Source organism: Sminthopsis crassicaudata, chromosome 2 (assembly GCF_048593235.1).
Source record: "Sminthopsis crassicaudata isolate SCR6 chromosome 2, ASM4859323v1, whole genome shotgun sequence".
NCBI classification, from domain to species: Eukaryota; Metazoa; Chordata; class Mammalia; order Dasyuromorphia; family Dasyuridae; genus Sminthopsis; species Sminthopsis crassicaudata.
In genome coordinates this window covers 33667148-33686929 of record NC_133618.1, presented here as the reverse complement: position 1 = coordinate 33686929, position 19782 = coordinate 33667148, and the positions used below count along the sequence as shown (strand labels likewise).

The following is a 19782-nucleotide window of genomic DNA, read 5'->3' as shown; positions in this document are numbered from 1 at the left end:
TTAACTGCTGCTGCAGCATAAAAATGGAGGAGAGCATCTGAGGGCTGCAGGACCTCGGAAGCCATCTGCAGCTCCCGAGAATGGCCCTGGCTTCTCGTCTGTAAAATGGAGAGGACTGTGTGTAAGATAGTTTTGAAGGTTACTTCTCACTCTATGATTCTAAAGTTCTCTTAGGAGAACTCTAGAGAGCTAGCGGGAGAAACGTGAGGAAGGAGAAATCATTTTCAACTAAGGAAAATAGGAAAGCTTTCAGAGGGGATGTGGCCCCTTGGCTAGGTCTTAAAGGAAGAGACTTTCTGCAGATAGGCTCCGGAGGCATCCGTGTTTGGAGGGCTGATGGAGGCTGTCCATTTCCAGACAAGGTGTGGAGGTGGGGAAAGGACTCACAGAATTAGGGAGCTGTGGAAGGGCTGAGAGCAGGAAGCTGACACTGGGGCTTAAGGTTCCACTTCGTTGGATGATACTATAACTATGTATCATATATAGATCTAGATTTACATACATATGTGTATATATGTATATATATATATGTGTGTGTATGTATATTTATACACATGTATATGTATATAGATAGAGAAATAGCTAGATGGATATAGATAATATAGATGGGTAGACAGGCAGATAAGATAGATGGGTATGACAGGTATAAACTAGATAGATAGATAGAAACTAGAAAGACAGATAGATAGATAATATGGATGGATGGATGGATAGATAGATAATATAGATCAGGGGTTCTCACACTACAGCCCACGGGCCAGATGCAGCCTCTGAGGATGTTTATATGGCCCAATGGGTTATGGCAAATGGGCTGAGGAGCAGAGACAGAGTGTGAGCTTTTGTTTTTGCTATAGTCCGGCCCTCCCACAGTCTGAAGGACAGTGAACTGGCCCCCTGTTTAAAAAGTGTGAGGAGCCTACTGATATAGATGGATGGACAGATGGATGGGACAGAAAGATAGATAGGCAAACAGGTAAATAATATGTGTGTGAGGGAGAGGGAGGAGAAAGGGAGAAAGGGGGAAGGATCGAGAGCTCAGAGGAGATATCTTAAGGTCATAGACTTAGGGATGAAAATAACCCACCAGGCTATCAATTCCATCCCCTTTAGTTTACAGATCAAGAAATCGAGGCTGAGAGAAATTACATGGCTTGTCCAGGGTCACACAGCCTGTATCAGGTGGAATTTGAATTCAGGTTTTCCTGAGCTAGGTGGTGCAGTGGATTGAGTCCTGGGCTTGGAAGATCTGAGTTCATATCCAGCTGTGTGAACCCAGGCAAGTCATTTAACCCTGTTTGCCTCAGTTTCCTCATCTGAAAAGTAAGCCAGATATCAAAATGGCAAACTACTCCAGTATCTTTGCCTAGAAAACTGCAAATGGGGTCAGACAGGACTGAACAGTGACCAGAGTACCTTATCTAAGTTGGAATTTTATGTTTAGTTTTATCTCTCTAGTATATATAGTGAGTCTTGTTTTCATTAATGTTTCTTTTTGCTGTAAATGAAGGCCCCCTTTTTTTCAATCTGACCTGGTTTAATTTCAATGAACTAATTCTGTCTGTTTGTCCTTTAACCTTCAGAAGAGCCAGGTGTAGTGGGCAGAGCTTCAAAGGGGAAAGGAACAGATATATACAGTGCCAAATACTGTACTGAATGCCTCATGAATAGTATTTCATTTGATCCAGGAAGACTTGGGTTTTTTATTTTCTCTCTCCTTCTCTGGAGTGACTTCAGAAGTCTATTTTTTCCCTGGTTCTTTTTCGTTCTTGGAGAATTCATCATAACTAGAACTGTCTAAAGTCACAGGCTGCCCCAGAAGTGAGCACAGTCTCCTTCACTGGAGGTTGCCTAGCAAAGGCAGGATGACTCCTTGTTGGGAGGGACATGTAGGAATTCTTTTTCTGGTAACAACTGAGACCCCATGTCCCATTTGATGCTAAGGATATGAAACAAGTATTTCTATCTATCTTTCTGTCTCTCTAGTTATATACCTATTTAGTTATCCGTATGTCTCTTTATCTATCTATCTATCTATCTATCTATCTATCTATCTATCTATCTGTCTATCTAGTCTCTATGTACTTACCTATCTTGGTATCTGTCTGTCTAGTTATGTACCTATCTATCTAGTTGTGTCTGTCTGTCTAATTATATATCCATCTACCTAGTTATGTACCTATCTATTTATGTCTATCTAGTTATATATCTATCGAACTATCTTATCCATCTATCCTGTCTGTCTGTCTGTCCATCTATTCTATCTATCTAGTTATTTATCTATCTGTGCTCTCCCCCTCCTTCCATCTTTGGGAACCTCTTCTTTTTATTTTAATTTAAAATTTTAAAAATTGCTTCAGAGTTCCGAGTCATCTCTCTGGTTGCTCTCCTTAAGCTACACTCCCTTCCCATTTAAAGGTCTTCGTCATCACTCATCAGTGAGAGCCCAGATCTCATCCCCCCTAGCATGGAAGACCTGCAGCTCTCCAGGGGCGCTGCCCTGATCCCCAGGAGCTCTGATCCCCAAGTAGATTGCTTGGCTCAGAGAACTGACTGCTCCCTCCTTGTTTCTCTATTGCATCCAGGGACAAGGTGCCTTATCTGAGAGGCTCCGGAGCTTCAGCATGCAAGACCTCACGACTATCCGCGGGGATGGGGCCCCCGTCCCCTCTGGCCCACCTCCCTCAGCCACCGTGCGGACCAGCAGCAAACATGGCCAGCCCAAGATGTCCAGAAGTGCATCTGAAAGTGCTGGAAGTTCAGGTAAGTGACTTCCTTTTCCCTTCTGAAATGTGTTCCTTCATCTCACTGGGTGGAGGTTAAAGTGGTACCTGGTGAAAGGGAGCTGTCCAAAGTCCAGGCTGACTTGGCTCCAGCCCAGCGGGTTTGCTTTCCAAATGAGCCATATGATATGGACGTGGTGGGATGAGGAGTCCACTGAGAAGGTCAGGAGGCCAGGACCCTCATGAGGAGGGAAATCACTTCTGGAAGTCCTCTGGAAATGCCGTGGCTAGAAAGGCTTGAATCAGCTTGGGTTTGTCTTTTTGATGGACAGAGAGGAAATAGAAGCACATTGGATAAAGCTGAGAGGTCAGGAGAGGAGAGAGTGAGAAGCAAGGCCGGCCTCTGGCTGAGATGTGGCTCAGCCAGCCATGAAAGCTTGGACTTCTCTCTCTGAGCATCGAAACCCATCCCCTGAGGGCTCCACTCCCAAGGACCAGATCCCTTTGGGCCAGATACTCAGGAACTCTGTACTCTTATTCACGGCCCACCTAAAGAGTCTTCCCATTTTCACCCCATTCCAACTGAAATTCATCTACCCCCTCACATCTGCTCCACACTGGAAGTGACAGCTCATCTGACCAACTGATTCCAGCTGTTGGGAGAGTGCCCCTTCCCAGATGATTTACCAGGACCTTCTGGAGATAATGGGCCTTTCTCCCTCTCTGCCCACCCCCCCCCTTGGAGTTTAAGCCATCAGTGACACCCATGGTGGGAATTTATGCAGGGTTTTCAACTCCATTTGAGGAAGGCTATTCTGGGGAGGGGTCCTAGTGTGCTCCTTCCCAAAGAATCGGATCCGACGCCATGTTTATGAGAAGTAACGAGGAACATCACAAAGAATCTCATTGTGGGAGTCCCCTTTTCTTGACGTGCCTTTGAAATCTTCTCAGGCCCTTCTACTGTGGCAAAATCCTCGGGAACTTAACTCTGTCTCTATGTGTAGTATATATATATATATTTCTCTCTATACATATAGAGAGAATCCTCACTCAGCTCCCTCTTCTTCTCTCTCTCATGTATATATATATGTTATATTTTATATTATATATAATTATATAAATATATATTTATATGTGTGTATATAAATGTATATGCATACACACACACACATATATTTCTTTTTTTATTTTGGCTTTTTGGTCTCAAAATGTGATTTTTCTCTGGGAAGGGACCTCCTACTGTGTGAATTCCCTCCTCCAATGCAGATTGTCAATCTTCCGGCAAATGAGAGTTTTAGAGAATTACCAGGGGAATCAAGACTTTACAAGGCTTGGCCACAACCATGCGTCCTCGGCAGAACTAGAGCCTTTTAGACCAAGGCCAGCCCTCTACCGGCCATGCAGCCTCTCGGTCCCTTGTTTACTACAGGGCACGTGTAGCTCAAAGTTGTACATCCTTCCTCTGAGGGCAGAAGGAGGGGATAAACATTTCCAAGGGACCCACTGTGTGCCAGGCGCCGGGCTGAGCACTTTACAAATATTTGATCCTCGCAACAATCCTGGGAGCTAGGCATGGTTATCACGCCCATTTCACAGATGATAAACCGAGGCAGACAGAGGTTAAGTCACGCAGCTAGGAAGTGTTTGAGGCTGAATTTGAGTGTGGCTCTTCTTGTCTCCAGCCTCTGTGCTCGATCCATCGCACCACCAGGTACTTAGAGGCTTTGTATCTTCGTGTTTGTGCAGCTCAGGTTGTACCCTTCCCACAGGTGCTTAATAAACAGTTCTTTTTGTTGATGTTGGCAGATAATTGGTGCACACACAGCAATAATAATAACAGAAGAAGTGTGCATTTATACTACACTTTAAGGATGAAAAGGGCTTTCCAAATGTCTTTTTTGAGCCTCCTAATAACCATGTTGTAATAACGAGTGGCTAGTTAGTGTAGTGAATGAATTGTTAGTCTCAGAAACTTACTAACCATGTGGCAAATGAGTGAATTTCTTTGTGTCTCCGTTTCCTCATCTGTAAAATGGGGATAATAATAGCCCCTCCTCCCTAGAATTAAATGAAATAATATTTAAAAAGCATTTAGTCACCTTTAATGCATTATAAAAATGTAGCTGCTGTCCCCATTTACAGATGGGGAAACTGAGGCACAGAGCAGTTAAGCCAGGATCTGCCTGAAGCAGGATTTGAGTAAGGAAGTCGCTGACTCCCGGTCCAATGTTCTAATCCAGGGGCTCTCAAACTACGGCCCGTGGGCCACGTGCGGCCCGCTGAGGATGTTTATGCGGCCGCCGGGTTATGGCAAATGGGCTGAGGGGCAGGGACAGAGTGTGAGGTTTTGTTTTTACTGTAGTCTGACCCTCCAACAGTTCACTGAGGGTCAGTGAACTGGACCCTATTTAAAAAGTTTGAGAGCCACTGCTCTAATCATTAAGCTGCCCAGCAGCCTCTTCCTTGTCCAGGTGTTGCCCTTTCTTGCCCAGCTTCCTGAGAAGTCTGATTTCTCCTTCTGGTCCCACTGCTTTGTCTACCTACCCCTTCTTACCCACCTTCTCACCAGCTCCCACAGCAGAAAAACCCCGAGTGGGGAGTCACCCCAACTTCTCCTCCCTCCTCCCATTCTTTACTAGCTATGTCACTTAAATTCTCCACGCCTCAGTTTCCTAATCTGTAAAACGTAAGCGGGCTCATAAGAACATAGGACCTAAAAATAAGTAAATAGAAATTTAAAAATTAATAAGTTAGTGGATTTAAATTTAGGTCCTTTGAGGCAGTTGAGATGATCCCCAAAGCCCCTTCTAGCTCTGACATTTTGTCTTTGTTATCCCCAGCGTCTGCCAAAGTACTCAATCCGTAGTAAAAATACTTAACAGATGTTTGTTGATTGACTGATGGATATATTATTACAGGCAGTATCAATAGCTAACATTTATGAAGCATTTACTATGTGCTAAGCACTTCACAATTTACCATCTCATTTATTATCCTCACTTCAGTTCTGGGAGCTAGGTACAATTATTATCCCCCTTTTACAAATAAGGAAACTGAGGCAAATTGGGGTTAAGTCATCTGCCCAGGATCACACAGCTAGGAAGTATCTGAGACTGGATTTGAATTCAGGCCTTTCTGACACTTGGCACTCTGTCCACAGGTCTACTAGGCAAAAGGAGACCCTCTCAACCCCCCACTAATGCTTATAGAATAATAGTTAAACAGTTAAAAGTATAGTTAACATGTCTAGAGCACTTTCAAGTTTACAAAGCTCTTTACAAATAAATGTAAATATTATCCTCACGACTACTCTGTAAAGAAGGTGCTGTTTTAACTCCCACTTTACAGATGAGGAAACTGAGGCACTCAGTCGGCACTTAGGTGATAGCAAACTTCTGACGTAGGATTCAGACCCAAACAGAGTGCTATGTAGACTTTGTTCCTTGGTGGCTTTGTATGCCAAAAGGCTTCCCAGAGGCTCAGAGGGAACTGACCTGGCAAATCCAATGAGCAGTCTGGCATCCGGGGAGCTTTCTCAGCCCGGCTGGGCAGCTGTCCCACCTTGCCCTGGGTGGGGAACCATACAAGGGCAGAATTGCTTGTTCTGGCAGCGGCCCAAAGCAAACCCTCTCTGCACTGGCAGAGCCGGGGCCGGGGGCAGACGCCCAGCCTCACTAGGATGTCAGGCTTCCAGAGGTAACCCGCGGTGCTGGGGGGAGACCCAGAGGGCTTGTACTAGTGTCCTGAGCAGGGACCACAAATGACAGTCCTGAGGGGTCCCAGGCTCCAATATCTAATCCACCCCCTGAGGAAAACTATGGCCCAACAGGGTCACCCAGGGGCCCTTTCCACATCAGCACCATGCCCCTGTATGAGGTGGGGGCTAAGCTGATTCCAGGCATCCCACCTGGAAGGTTCTGAGCTTCATCCGGCCATGCTGCTTGAAGGAGTCGAGAAGGGGACACATTGGATGGAGGGCTGGGCTGGAACCAGGAAAACCTGAATTCAAATCCGATCTCAGACCCTCACGAGCTGTTGGACTCCAGGCAAATTACTTTACCGTGTTTATTCATCTCTAAAAGGCGGACTATGATAGCAGCTCCCTCCCCGAGGTTATTGTGAGCATAAAACCAGAGACTTTTTATAAATCAATTGGAAATTTAATAATAAAGATTTGTACTTGTAGTAGTAGTGGTGTAGTAGTACTAGTGGTATAGTAGTAGTGGTGGTAGAGGTAGTAATAGTAGTGATAGTAGTAGTGGTGGATGTAGTAATAGTGGTATAGTAGTAGTGTTATAGTAGTAGTGGTGTAGTAGTACTAGTGGTATAGTAGTAGTGGTGGTAGAGGGAGTAATAGTGATAGTAGTAGTAATAGTACTAGTAGTAGTGGTGGAGGTAGTAATAGTGGTATAATAGTAGTGGTAGAGGTAGTTGTAGTGGTGCTGGTGGCAATGATAGTAATAGTAGGAGTAGTGGTGGTGGTAATAGTGATAGTACTAATAGTAGTGGTGGAGGTAGTAATAGTGATAATATCAGTAGTAGTGGTAGTGGAAATAGTAGTAGTAGTAGTAGTAGTAGTAGTAGTAGAGTAGTAGTAGTAGTAGTAGTAGTGATCCTATGACCATTACTTCCTTTTCAATTGTAAGACATCCATTCAGAGCTCCCAAAAAGCAGCCCAATAAGACAAAGCCAGTTTTTCACTGTGTCATCAATGTTGACCCTGTTTCTGCCCCACCAATTCTTCATACATACAAAAAGGCAACATTATTAACCAGGAAAGCTGGGGAAGATTGGATCAGCCCTGTGCAAAATTCACCTTTTTTCCATTTTATTTTTAATTTAACAAAATATGCATTACTAGATGTGGGACCCTAGTCAAGCCATTTCACCCTGTTTATCTCAGTTTCCTGATCTGTAAAAGGAGCTAGAGAAAGAAATGATCAACTGCTCCAGAATTTTTGCCAGGAAAACTCCAAATGGGGTCATGAAGCATCAGATACAAACAAATGAACTGACTCAACAGCAAATTGTCTCTCCTTCCTTCCCCAAGCCCAATTAAAAAAAAAAAAGACAAATAAAACTCTTATAACAAATATGCACGTTCAACCAAAGCAGTTTCCCACATTGGTCATGTCTAAATCTGTGCATCACACCCTGCACCCTGAGTCCACCCCCTTTGTTAGGAGCTGGGCACCAGGCTTCCTCCTCCATCCCTGGAATAATGGTGAATCTTTGCATTGCTCGGAGACCTTCAGAGTTGTTTATCTTCACAATTTTGCTAGGGCCCATTCTCCCGGTTCTGCTTATTTCACTTTGCATCAGTTCATACAAGGTTTCTGGGTTTCTCTGAATCCATCTCCTTCATCATTTGTTATTGCCCAATAGTGTTCTATCACATCCATGTATCACTTTTTGTTCCATCATTTTCCAATCGATAATCATCATCTTAGTTACCAGTTCTTTGCCAGTACAAAAAGAGCTGCTTTAAACATCTTTGTACACATGGCTCCTCTTCCTCTTGGATTTCATGAGGCTTCAGATCTATTAGTAATATTGGGAATGAAGACTTTCTTTATGCAGAGGATTGGGGAGACTGGGGCTCTTGAGTGATTTCAAGATCACTCCTTCCCCAGTCCTTCCCCTTTTTTCTGCCTGCAATTGAAGTCCAAAGTTAGCTTGAGGAAAAGGAGCAGGTTGGCAAGGGGAGGAAGGACTCTGCTATAGGAAGAGAGAGGAAAGGGATTTCTTCTTGGAAAAAGAGCTATTAAAGAGTTTGAAAAACAAAAAAAAAAAACAACTGTCCTAGAAGGGGATAAACAGCATGGCAGAGTCTTTGCCTCCCAGATACCTCTGTTCACCTGTCCTTCAGGGCCCAGCTCTAGCTCTCTATCTTGTCTATGAAACCTTCCCTGATCTCCTCAACTACAAGTGGTTTCTCCATAGTTAAAAGACTCCAGAGGTCCCTAGTTTTACAGAGAAGGAAATTGAGGCTCAGAGACTGGACAACACGTGGTGAGTTGTAGTCCTTTGATTTCCAATTCAGCTCCCTTTCCACGGCCCCCAACTCCCTTATTCTTAAGGCTGGGGGGATGAGAAGGAAGGGAACCTTGTCCTCCAGGATGTAGGTGATGGGACCAGCTGGACAAGGGAGAGCTAAGTCAGCTCCACAAGCCTGGCTTTGTCAGGCAGCGTCTCGGAGTGGGAGAGAGGGACAGGGCGGGCCTGCCCCCGGGCGAGAGCGTCTGCCAGAGCTGGTCAGGACTCAGGGCGATTTTTGGACATACATGGTATCGCACGCCCCAATGGCCCAGCTCCTGACTCACCCCGTCTGCTGAGAGAGAGCAGGAGGAGCAAGTCACAGGCAGACAGTGGAAGTCCTCCCCTCCCTCCCCTCGGTGCTCCAGAGCAGACTCTGGGATTTGGATTTTTGGGCTTTCTCTCCCATGTCGTCTTGTTCCTGTTCGAGGGAGGAATTCTAGGGCTGCTTGCCAAGTTCTGCTACTGCTAGTTCATCCCAAGTGCTTCATGATGGGGGCAGCTAGATGGCCCAGCGGACAGCTTTGGAGTCAGGAGGAGCAGAGTTCAAAATCCAGCCTCGGGAACTTCCTGGCTGTGTGAACCTGTGCAAGTCACTCAACCCCAATTGCCTCAAAAAAAAAAAAAAAAAAAAAAAAAGCATCAGGGTCTCCAGGGAAGGCTCCAAGGGAGAGGTGGGATGTGGAGTGGGCCTTGGGGAATCCGTGGGATGCCCTTTACCACTTCTGGTGGTTCCCATGGGTCTGCTGGGGGTGACGCCCTAGAATTAAAAACAGGCTCAAAGTTCAAATGGAGTCAGCTCTAATTCTTGAATGTAGACAAGAAGGGAGGGCATTCTAGGCCAGCAAGAGGAGAATAATAATAATAATAATAACTAGCATTGATGGTGCTTTAAGGTTTTGTGCAAAAGCACTTTACAAATGTTATCTTTCCTTCCAATAACCCTGGGAGGTAGGTGCTATTATCTCCATTTTTCAGTTGAAGAAACAGGTTAAATAAGTAGATTTGAACTCAGGACTTCTTGATGTCCAGTGGGTGCCCTAGCTGCCTGCAGAGAAATGTGTACATGTGGGACACTGGAGGGCCGGGGGCTCAAGGGGTTTCATTTGTAATCTCATCTACTCCCACCCCCACCGGCAGAATTTCTTTCATGTGAAGTCTGTTAAATGCCCCTCCCCGCCTCCCACTCCCCGGACTCTTCCCTCCTCTGGGTTACCCCTCCCCAGGCCTTTCATCTATTCCTCATGCAGCATGAAACACCCCTCCCAAATCTGGTGGCCCTCCTCTGTACTTTCTGTGCAGAGAAACGTATGAAACCTTCCTTGATCCCCTCAATTAAAAGTGATGTATCCATAGATAAAGTACCATGGAGGTCCCTAGTTTTACAGAGTGGGAAACTGAGGCCCAGGGACTGGACGGGGAACTTCTCTTTCTCAGTTCCTTTGGGAAGGGTGACTTCAGAAATTTGCAGGCTCGGATTCTGAGCCAGAAGGGACTTTGTCTGAGATCAGCCCTCTCCGGAGGAGGACTGGTTTCCCATAGCCCACTTTGGGGGGCTTTGGAGGAGAGTGTTTCTGTCACATTTTCACGTCACTTTGTAGAAGGTTTTCCAGGGATTTGAAGGAGCTTCCAACCCACAGCCACCGGCTCTTGTGGGTTTTCCCCATGCCCCCGCTCTGAGGCCCACCAGAAAGAGTCAGTGACTCGCCACATCTACAATAAGCCGTGACCCTGAATCGCTCCGTCTTGCCCCTCTGGGTGGGTCCCCCCATCTGGCCCCGAGCTTCACTGATGGCCGACTTGTTCTGTCTCCTTGGCAGTGTGTACCTGCTGCACCTCATGCAGGACCCGGAAAGGTGAGTGGGAGGGACCCAGGGTCCCATCCTCCCCGCTGTGTGGTGGTCCGATGGCTGTGACGCTTCTAACACAGATAACCGGGGGCCTCTTCCGGCTGCGTGGTCCTTGTGTTGTGCTTTGTGGGAGGCAGAGGAGTCTTAGTTCTTCCAGAGCCCCCACATCTCTCCCTTTGGAGAAGGGGGCTGAGGCAGCCAGGAAGAAGCTGCCTGGTTTGTCTACGATGCCCTGAGATGGGAGTTGAGGCTGGAGAAAGCAGGGGGCCTGGGGCTCTCCAAGCCTTACTGATGGCACAGAGAATGCCCATCAGAGTCCCATGGGCATTGGGAGTCTGGGCCAGAGCCCCAATTCCTCTGGGTGACAACCCAGAATTTCCAAAGCCTGGAGCAAGCCTCCTCCTGCTTCTGGGAGACCCTCTCTCAGCCAGCAGGTGCAGCCCAGGTCTCCATGGAGACCCCCTGCCATGCCCCAGATGCTCGCCATGTGGCCTTAATGGTTTGGAGCAGTGAGTTTGCTGAGCTAACAAGCAGCTTGGTGCCCCGTCTGCTCCCTTCCTCCTCCCTCCCTCCACCAGCCTCGTGCCACAGCTGGACTCATTGGCAAACTCTGCTGCTGGAGATGACTTTCAGCCGCAGGAGAGCAGATGGAGGAAAAGGTGGGGCTGATGATGCTGGCAGTGGAGGCTGCAGATCCAAGGGGGAGAGAAAGACCTCCCTCTTCTCTCATCTGCTGTCCCCCACCCCCTTCCCTTTGTCCCCCACATTCCCCACCGTCCCTCACCCCACTCCTCTCCTTGATGGCTTCCACCTAGGGCAAGAACCTCTGTGGCTCCTGGATCTCACAGATTTCCGCGAGTAATTCTTTCTCAGTGATAGAGGCTATTTTGAATGGATTTGTCTGAATGCATCATGGGATAGATTTTTAGGAAAATCCTCGTACTTTCTGATCCTCCTAAAAAGGAAACAACTAAATCCAGCCTATGACTCTGGGAGGTGTGCGGCAAGTTTGGGTTTCGGGAGAGTCTGGCCCTGTAATAACATCTTCCATGCAAGAGCTCCCCCAGGGGTCCAGGGCAGATCTGGAACTCCCCTGTGACTTATCCAAACTTAGAGAGTTTCCTGGGCCCTGTAAGGGGATGAGTGACTTTCATCCAGAAGCATTTCATATGTGTGTATGTACATATACATATGTATGTGTGTATACATATACAATATATTATTATATTATATTATGATATATAAATGTGTATACAGACCTCTCTTTCATTTCTAACTATATGCCCTTTTACCCACCCAGAGAACTATCTGAGAACTATCATATTTATCACATGCATATGTATGTATACATACACATATATATATTTATAGATAATATATATATATTTCTCTTTCATTTCTAAATATATGCCCTTTTCCCTACCCAGAGAACTATCATATATGTTTCATATACATATGTGTGAGTGTATATATACACATATATATTTATTATATTATTTTATGCTATATTATACAGACCTCTCATTTCTAAATATATGCCCTTTTCCCTACCCAGAATCATATATTTCACATACATATGTATGTGTGTATATATATAACATATATATATACACACACATCTATTTATATATACAATATTATATTATGATATATTACATACATACAGACCTCTCTTTTCATTTCTAAATACATGCTCTTGCCCCTACCCAGAGAACTGGGAAAATTACCCTGGGAAAATTATATACAGTTGTCTGCCTCAGTTTACTTGACTAAATGAAATGGAGATAATAATAGCACTTATCTTCCAGGATTGTTGTAAGAATCAGAAGTATGTAAATACTGGCCACTATCATTGTCATTAATATCATCTTTATCAGGGTCAAACTTGGTTATTATAATCACACAATATCCAGTTGTTTTTCTTTGTTTTCTTCCATTTTTATTGTTGGAGGTATTATGTATCTTTTCCTCTTGTTTCTTCCCTCTGTCTCAGTTCATAAAAGTTATATATTTCTCTGGATTCTTCATATTCATTATTGCTAATGGTGCAGTAATATTTCCTTATATTCTACTGAAATTTGCCATTTTCCCATTTGCTGCCACCAAAAAAAATGTTGCTATGACTATTTTGGTTCAACAAATATTTATTGTTCAGTTGATTTTTCAGTCCTGTCAAACTCTCGGTGACCCCATTCGAGGTTTTCTTGGTAGAGATGCTGGAGAGATTTAATCATTTCCTTCTCCAGCTTATTTTACAGATGAGGAAACTGAGGCAAACAGAGTGAACTAACTTGGTCACCCAGCTAGAAATGTCTGGAGCCATATTTGAACTTAGGTTTTCCTGAATCCAGACTGGGGCGCTGTCCACTGCACCACCCCACTACTCCAGAATGTAATGGGTTCCTCCTCCTTAATTGTCTTCAGAAAGAGATTCAAAAACCAATTGTCCAGTATCCCTTTCATGTGCAGGTTAGACTGGATGGCCAATGAGGTCAGTTCCAACTCTTAAATTTTATGATTGTCATGGACGCTATCTGTCAAAACTTTAGACTCCTAGAGTGGAGAGGAATTGGGAGAATCCTTTGATGTCCCCTGGTCTAGCTCTTTGCCTCCAGGCAGGTCAGGAGTCAGAGCATTTCAACAGAGAGCCAGCCACTTTTTAAAACATTTTATTAAATATTTTTATTTTCAAAACCTATGCATGGATAATTTTTCAACACTGATCCTTGCATAACTTTGTGTTCCAAATTTTCCTCCTCTTTTCCCCACCCTCTCCCCTAGATAGCAATTAATCCAATGATATGTTAAACATGTGCAATTCTTCTCTATATATTTCTATAATTATTGGCCAACCACTTTTTTAAAAGCTCCCTCTCTCTTTTCCCCAAAGAAATGCTACAGTCTTTTCCCTTCCCTTTCGTGATAGTTTCTGCCTTCTGGCCTGGACTTTAAATTTTTCTGGTCCCTACCCTGCGTGTCTGTTCCAGACAGTTCCAATGATCTTGTGATGAAGAGAGCCATCTCCACCCAGAGAGAGGATTGTGGGAACTGCGTGTGGAGCACAACTTTCACTCAAATTTTTGTTCTTGTTCACTTGCACTTTGTTTTCTTTCTCATTTTTTCCCTTTTTTGATCTGATTTTTCTTGTGGAGCAAGATAATCACACAAATATGTATACATATATTGGATTTAACATATTTTATTATGTTTAACAAATATTGGATTCCTTGCTATCTAGAGGATGGGGCGGGGGGGGGGGAGAAAGGAAAATTGGAACACAAGGTTTTGCAAGGGTCAATGTTGAAACATTATCCATGCATATTTTTTGAAAGTAAAAAAAGATTTAATTTTTAAAAAGTCATGGTCCAGGTCTTGGAAGGGCAGAATTAGTAGCTGTTTGCAACAGGCAGAGCTGGCCCGAGCAGAAGATGAAAGGGAGCTGGAGTGCACCATCATTCTGATCTCCTCCTGTCCCCCACTGAAGGGGGCCATCTCTCCCCTCTTTGGGGGGATTAATTTGAAAAACAGAGTAGACTGGCTTTGGAGCCTGGGCTCTGGGAGCAAAACTCGGTTTTCCATCTTAGCTGATTTGTTTTCTTCCCTCCTTCCCTTCCCCCACCTCTTCTCCTTTTCCCTTTCTTTCTTGCCTTTTTCTTCTTCTATCATTCCCTTGGACCAAAAGAAGCTTTGATGTTCTCTTGGTTTAAAGATTAGATTTTTAATTTTTAGTATCCTGATACATGTAGAAATTCCTAAATTCTAGGAGGGTTTTGGTTTTGAGTTCCAAATTCTATTCCTTCCCTTTCCTCTTCCTCCTCCTTGAGACAGTAGGAGATCTGCTAAAAATTTTATATATATGCTATCATGTAAAGCATTTCCATATTATAATTTTATGGAAGAAAACTCTAAAAAAAAAAACAAGGAAGAAAAAGAGGGAAAAGAAAAGAAAGGAAAAAAGAAAGGAACAAGACCTCCCATTTACTCTGGGTGTATCTTGCTTGTATCTACTTATTTGCACTTTTTTTTTTCCTCCCTAGTAATTAGTGCCTAATATACAGTAAGTACTTAATAAATGCTTGTTGATGATGCATATCCCTCTTAACACTAAACAAAGTGATGCCCTTTTGGTGCTAATATTTGGTGATTCTGTTTTTCTTATTTCAAAAGGACTGGCCTTGCATAGCCAGTCAGGGCCTTGGTGTCCTGTCTTAGAGAGAGTTACAAAAAGTTATCTCTTAAAGAAAGAAACGATCTCTTTTAACAATGCAGAAGTCTTGGTACTCCAACTGTAGGGAAACCCCAAAGTTTGCACCATCGGTAACAGGCAGTAAGTAGTAATGTGTAACAACTAATTCAGTTGCCCATTGTGTCCAAGAGACAAGCGGCATCTGTTCAGTACTTTCTGTGTTCCAGACACTGTGCCCTAGGGATATAAAGAAGGAAGAAACAGGATCCCTACCCTCAAGCCTTATGTACTGAATCTTGGCGAATGCTAGGGAAAGCAAGAGGCAGCCATGAGGGGGCAAAATATTCCAGGCACAGCGGACAACTATTGCAATGCTTCAGAGATGGGAGATGGGGGGATAGTGTTTGAGGAGCAATAGGGGTATAATAATTAGGGTATTAATAATTTAATAATAGAGCAATTTACTCCTAAATAATTTTAGTTATATAATTCATAACGTATTTAAAGCCTTCATCCTTAATGCCCTATTTCCCGCTTGTGCCTCGGTTTTCTCACTCTATGTGATCCTGTATTTTCCTTTCCTTTTTCTTCTTACAAGTCCTTCTCTCCCATAGAACTGAAATATGTGTATTTCTTAAATTTAGCTTCATTTTTCTCCTCGTCAGCAATTGGAACACATTTCTGCGTCTAAAAATAGATCCACCCTTCTCCTCAAAAAGGGGGGTCCTTTTTATTTATGTGGATTTTACTTAGATGATTTTTTCCTCTTGAGTCACAGTCCCACAACAGCAAAAAAAAAAGAGAAAAGCTCCCAGATGCTAAAGTGTGTGTGTGTGCGCGATTTATTCTAATAGTGTCTTCTTTTCTTTTCTCTATGTAAATATTGCGGGACTTTGATGTAAGTGCTGGGGTTTTGCACGAGATTTCTGTGACTTATTTGCCGCTCTGTGTGTGGGCTGGTTTTTCACTAACTGCTCTTGGGTGACTTTGTGTTTGCTGACATTGTGTGTATGTGTGGGGGGGTGAGGGTGGCTAAGGGAAGGAGGCGGGGAGGCTGAGAGCGCCATGCCACCCTGGAGCATGGCTCGGAAGAGGGAAGCTGGGTTTGGAGCCTGTTGCTTGTCTGGCTGCCATGTTTGCTAACCAGGGCAAAACTTTTGAGCCCACAATAGCAGAAGGTTCAAAACTGATCTAAATTTTAAGTCAATTGGGGGAGGGGGCAGCCCTTCTGTACTTGATATCACTATCCCTAATGCAGGGCTTGGGACTCTGATTATAGCTCATAGGAGTGTCACGGGCACACTTGATTTGTAGGCAAAGGATCCGAGTTCAAATCCTTGGCCACTAACTTGACAAAGTCACACTTCTAGTGAGTTGCCTTTAAACCAACGTTTTTCCACCTAAATCAGTACAAGTGGGAAATATTTAAATTCTGTCTTGGAGGAAAACTGAGGAGGCAAAGGTCAGTACAAAGTTGCCAGGACAAGCCACGGGGAAAGAGGGAACGAGCTCGACTCTTGCCCACCCTCCCAAGCTGCCACGTTCCTCTGCTCTGTACCCGTGTAAAGTTAGTTAGCAATACTGTGCTGCCATGCTGCCACCTGTTGGCTGCATCTTGGAAGAGCAACAGAAAACAGCAAAGAGAATCGTGTCCAAATTCTCAATATAACCTTCCCTTAACAAATACTTTTTATTCGCTCAGTTATGTCCCCATGGCTAGTGTTAATACAGCGGAGCAACATCTCTTAATTAAGAGCATCTAAGTCCTAACGGCCAGTGCTAGAGGCCTTGCTACACAAGGTACAAATGATAGAGGGGAATGTTTTATGCATTGCCGATTATCAGAACAATGAGGATCACTACAAAAATATCATTCACAGGATCTCAGACTTAGGGCTGGAAGGGGCGTTAGAGGCGGTCCAATCCAACGTCCCCATTTCACAGATGAGAAAACTGAGGTAAACTGATGTTAAGTTGCAAGCCAAAGGGAATGAGTGACATAAATGGTTTATGAACTTGGATGTTCTGATTACAAACGTAGCTCCACCAACTAAATAATGTCCACTACGGCAGAAAAACAAAATGTGTATTTCAATATCATCCTAAAATTTTCATTTCAATAGCACATGCTGGTATTACTATTAGATTGATCATTACCTCAGTGCCTCCTACATCTAAGGAGCCAAATGTACAGGATGGTATCTATAAATTATTGTTGTTCAGTGTTGTCTGACTCTGTGACCCCATTTGGGGTTTTCTTGGCAAAGATACTGGAGTGCTTTTCCATTTCCTTCTCCGGCTCATTTTATAATGAGGAAACTGAGGCAGACCGGGAGAAGTGACTTGGTCAGGGTCACCCAGCTAGAAAGTGTCCGAGGCTGGATTTGAACTCAAGACTGAGTTGACTCTAGGCTGATGCCCTATATGTGCCATCTCACTGCCTGCGTTTGCCCATATGTGACAGTAAGTCGGGAGGCCCCAAACAGACCTCCCCTTTTCTTCCCCCCTCTTTGATTTTTGACACTCAAACAAGTGTAAAAAAATTAGTTTTCATGGAGTTACTTATGTCATATAGGGGAATGCTCCTTAAAATCAATTGATTAAGCATCAAGGCTGTCAATTATTAAACAGGAGTCATGGCCAAATTGACTTCATGTGATCATTGGATCTTTGACATATATATATTATATATTGCATTATATATTATTATATATTTGACTCATTCTCTATATAGTAAGAGGTCATTCACATCACCAGGAAGTTTTGGCCACACATTCCCAAAAAAAGACGATGTGATCGCTGAATGGCCCAGCACCGACCCGATCACTTCTGGCCAAGTCACTTCATTCAATTCTGCAAACGTTTATTAGGCGCCTACTGCGGGCCAGGCAGGCAAGCTAAGTGGCCAAGCAGAGATTGAGCACCGGCTCTGGAATCGGGAGGATCTGAGTTCAGATCCAGCTTAGACACTTCCAGTTGTGTGACCGGGGCTCTCTCAGTTCCCTCAGCTGGAGGAGGAAGTGGTAAGGGGAAACCCCAGGCAGGGTCACACAGGATAAGCCATGGCTGGAACAACTCAGCTTCGGGGAGCTGGGCTTCTGTTCCCCTGAGGGATCCAGCTCTCACACAGCAGGTAAATACAGGATAATGTGAGGGAGAAGAGATGCTCTTATGGGGGATGGGAAATGCTTCCTGGAGGAGGTGCAAGGTGAACTTTGAAGGAAGCTGAGAAGTCCATTCCAGACCTATGAGTGAAACCGTGAGGGACAGAATGTACAGGAAACCACATAAGGGACCACTTTGGGTTTAACTGGAGCCCATTTGTGAAGGCAAAATGCCAAGCCGAGCAGCTGGCATTTTGTCTTATTTACAGACGGGGAAACTGAGGGACCCAGTAAGGGGAGAAGGCGCCCCGGGCCTTCGAGCTTCTAACCCCGCTTGGGGTGTTGTGTGCAATGTGTGCTCTAACACGTGTGGTCTCCCTCCTCTGGGCCTGGGACGCCGCTCCCTGACCTACCTGACCAGACTTTGTCTCCCTCTGCGTAGATTTTAAATGGACTCCCAGTGGTTGAGGGAGAGGTGAATGAGGGGGGTGTGCAGCTGTGGAAGCCGCGCCCACCCCCGGGCAAGGACCCTTTGGTATTTTCCGACGAGGAAGAGGAGGACCTCTTGGATTACATGTACAAGTTTAAAGCTCCCCGGAAGACGGAGAGGCCTCTGGAGGTACCTGGTGTCCAGGGTCTCGGTGGGAGAGACCACAGATACTTCACATGGTTCTCAAGGTCAAGGTTGTAGAATATCCTCATGGGCTGGCGAAGGCCTTTTTTACTTTGAACTAGACCAGTGATTTTCAATGCAGAGCAGCCTGGGCTCTGCGGCTAGTGACTCATTCAGAGCCTCCAAGTTGTGCCTAAAGTCACGGAGATAATAAATCCCTCCTATTTACTGACGGATTTGGAAACTGTCCCATTCTCTCTCTTCTAATTTTCCAAATATATGCATCGATAATTTTCCCACATTAATCCTTGCAAAACTTTATGTTCTAATTTTTCCCTGCCTTTCCCATCCACTCTCCCCTAGATGGCAGGTAATTCAATATATGTTAAACATAGCTTTTTTATTTTATTTTATTTTTTGAGGCTGGGGTTAAGTGACTTGCCCAGGGTCACACAGCCAGGAAGTGTTAAGTGTCTGAGACCAGATTTGAAACTCGGGTCCTCCTGAATTCAGGCCTGGTGCTCTATCCACTGCGCCCCCTAGCTGTCCCTTCTCCATTCTTTAAATACTCCCAGATCATCCGTTGCCCCTCTAGGCAGGAGCAATCCTGAGTGCCCCGTTCCCTCCCCTTAAGCCAACATTTCCTTGCCAGCTCTGCTCTGTTCCCTGGAACTGTGGGCTTCCACATCTGGCCCACTCCCTCTTCCATTGGGTTCATCCTTCTTCCCATTCTACAGCTGCCCCCTCCCATACTCTGGGGGCTCATTTCCCTCTAACATTCCCCTTAGTCTACTTTTCCATCCCATCTTCAGGGAAGTCTAGAATCACACACACACACACACACACACACACACACACACACACACACACACACACTCTCTCTCTCTCTCTCTCTCTCTCTCTCTCTGTCTCTGTGTCTCTCTCTGTCTCTCTCCTCTCTCTGTCTCTGTGTCTCTGTCTCTCTCTCTCTGTCTGTCTCTGTCTCTGTCTCTCTCTCTCTGTCTCTGTCTCTCTCTCTCTCTCTCTCTCTCTCTCTCTCTGTCTCTCTCTCTCTCTCTCTCTCTCCTCTCTCTGTCTCTGTGTCTCTGTCTCTCTCTCTCTCTCTCTGTCTCTCTCTGTCTCTGTGTCTCTCCCTGTCTCTCTCCTCTCTCTGTCTCTGTCTCTGTGTCTCTGTCTCTCTCTCTCTGTCTCTCTGTGTCTCTCTCTCTCTCTGTCTCTGTCTTTCTCACCCCTGCCCTTAAGTCACTTACAATCTAGTAAGAATAATAATTAA

The 19782-nt window shown here is 44.8% G+C and overlaps 1 protein-coding gene across 2 annotated transcripts in view; it reads left to right on the top strand.

The window, feature by feature from the left end:
• Nucleotides 1-19782, top strand: part of REEP1 (receptor accessory protein 1) — a 124741-nt gene that overhangs the window by 98078 nt on the left and 6881 nt on the right. Inside the window, exons 6-8 of one of the 2 annotated variants that reach the window (XM_074285667.1) lie at nucleotides 2583-2760; nucleotides 10577-10612; nucleotides 18358-18515. In XM_074285667.1, coding sequence (XP_074141768.1) covers nucleotides 2583-2760; nucleotides 10577-10612; nucleotides 18358-18515 — 372 coding nt within the window. The remainder of the gene's footprint in view (nucleotides 1-2582; nucleotides 2761-10576; nucleotides 10613-18357; nucleotides 18516-19782) is intronic. The other variant, XM_074285666.1, reaches the window with a different exon arrangement.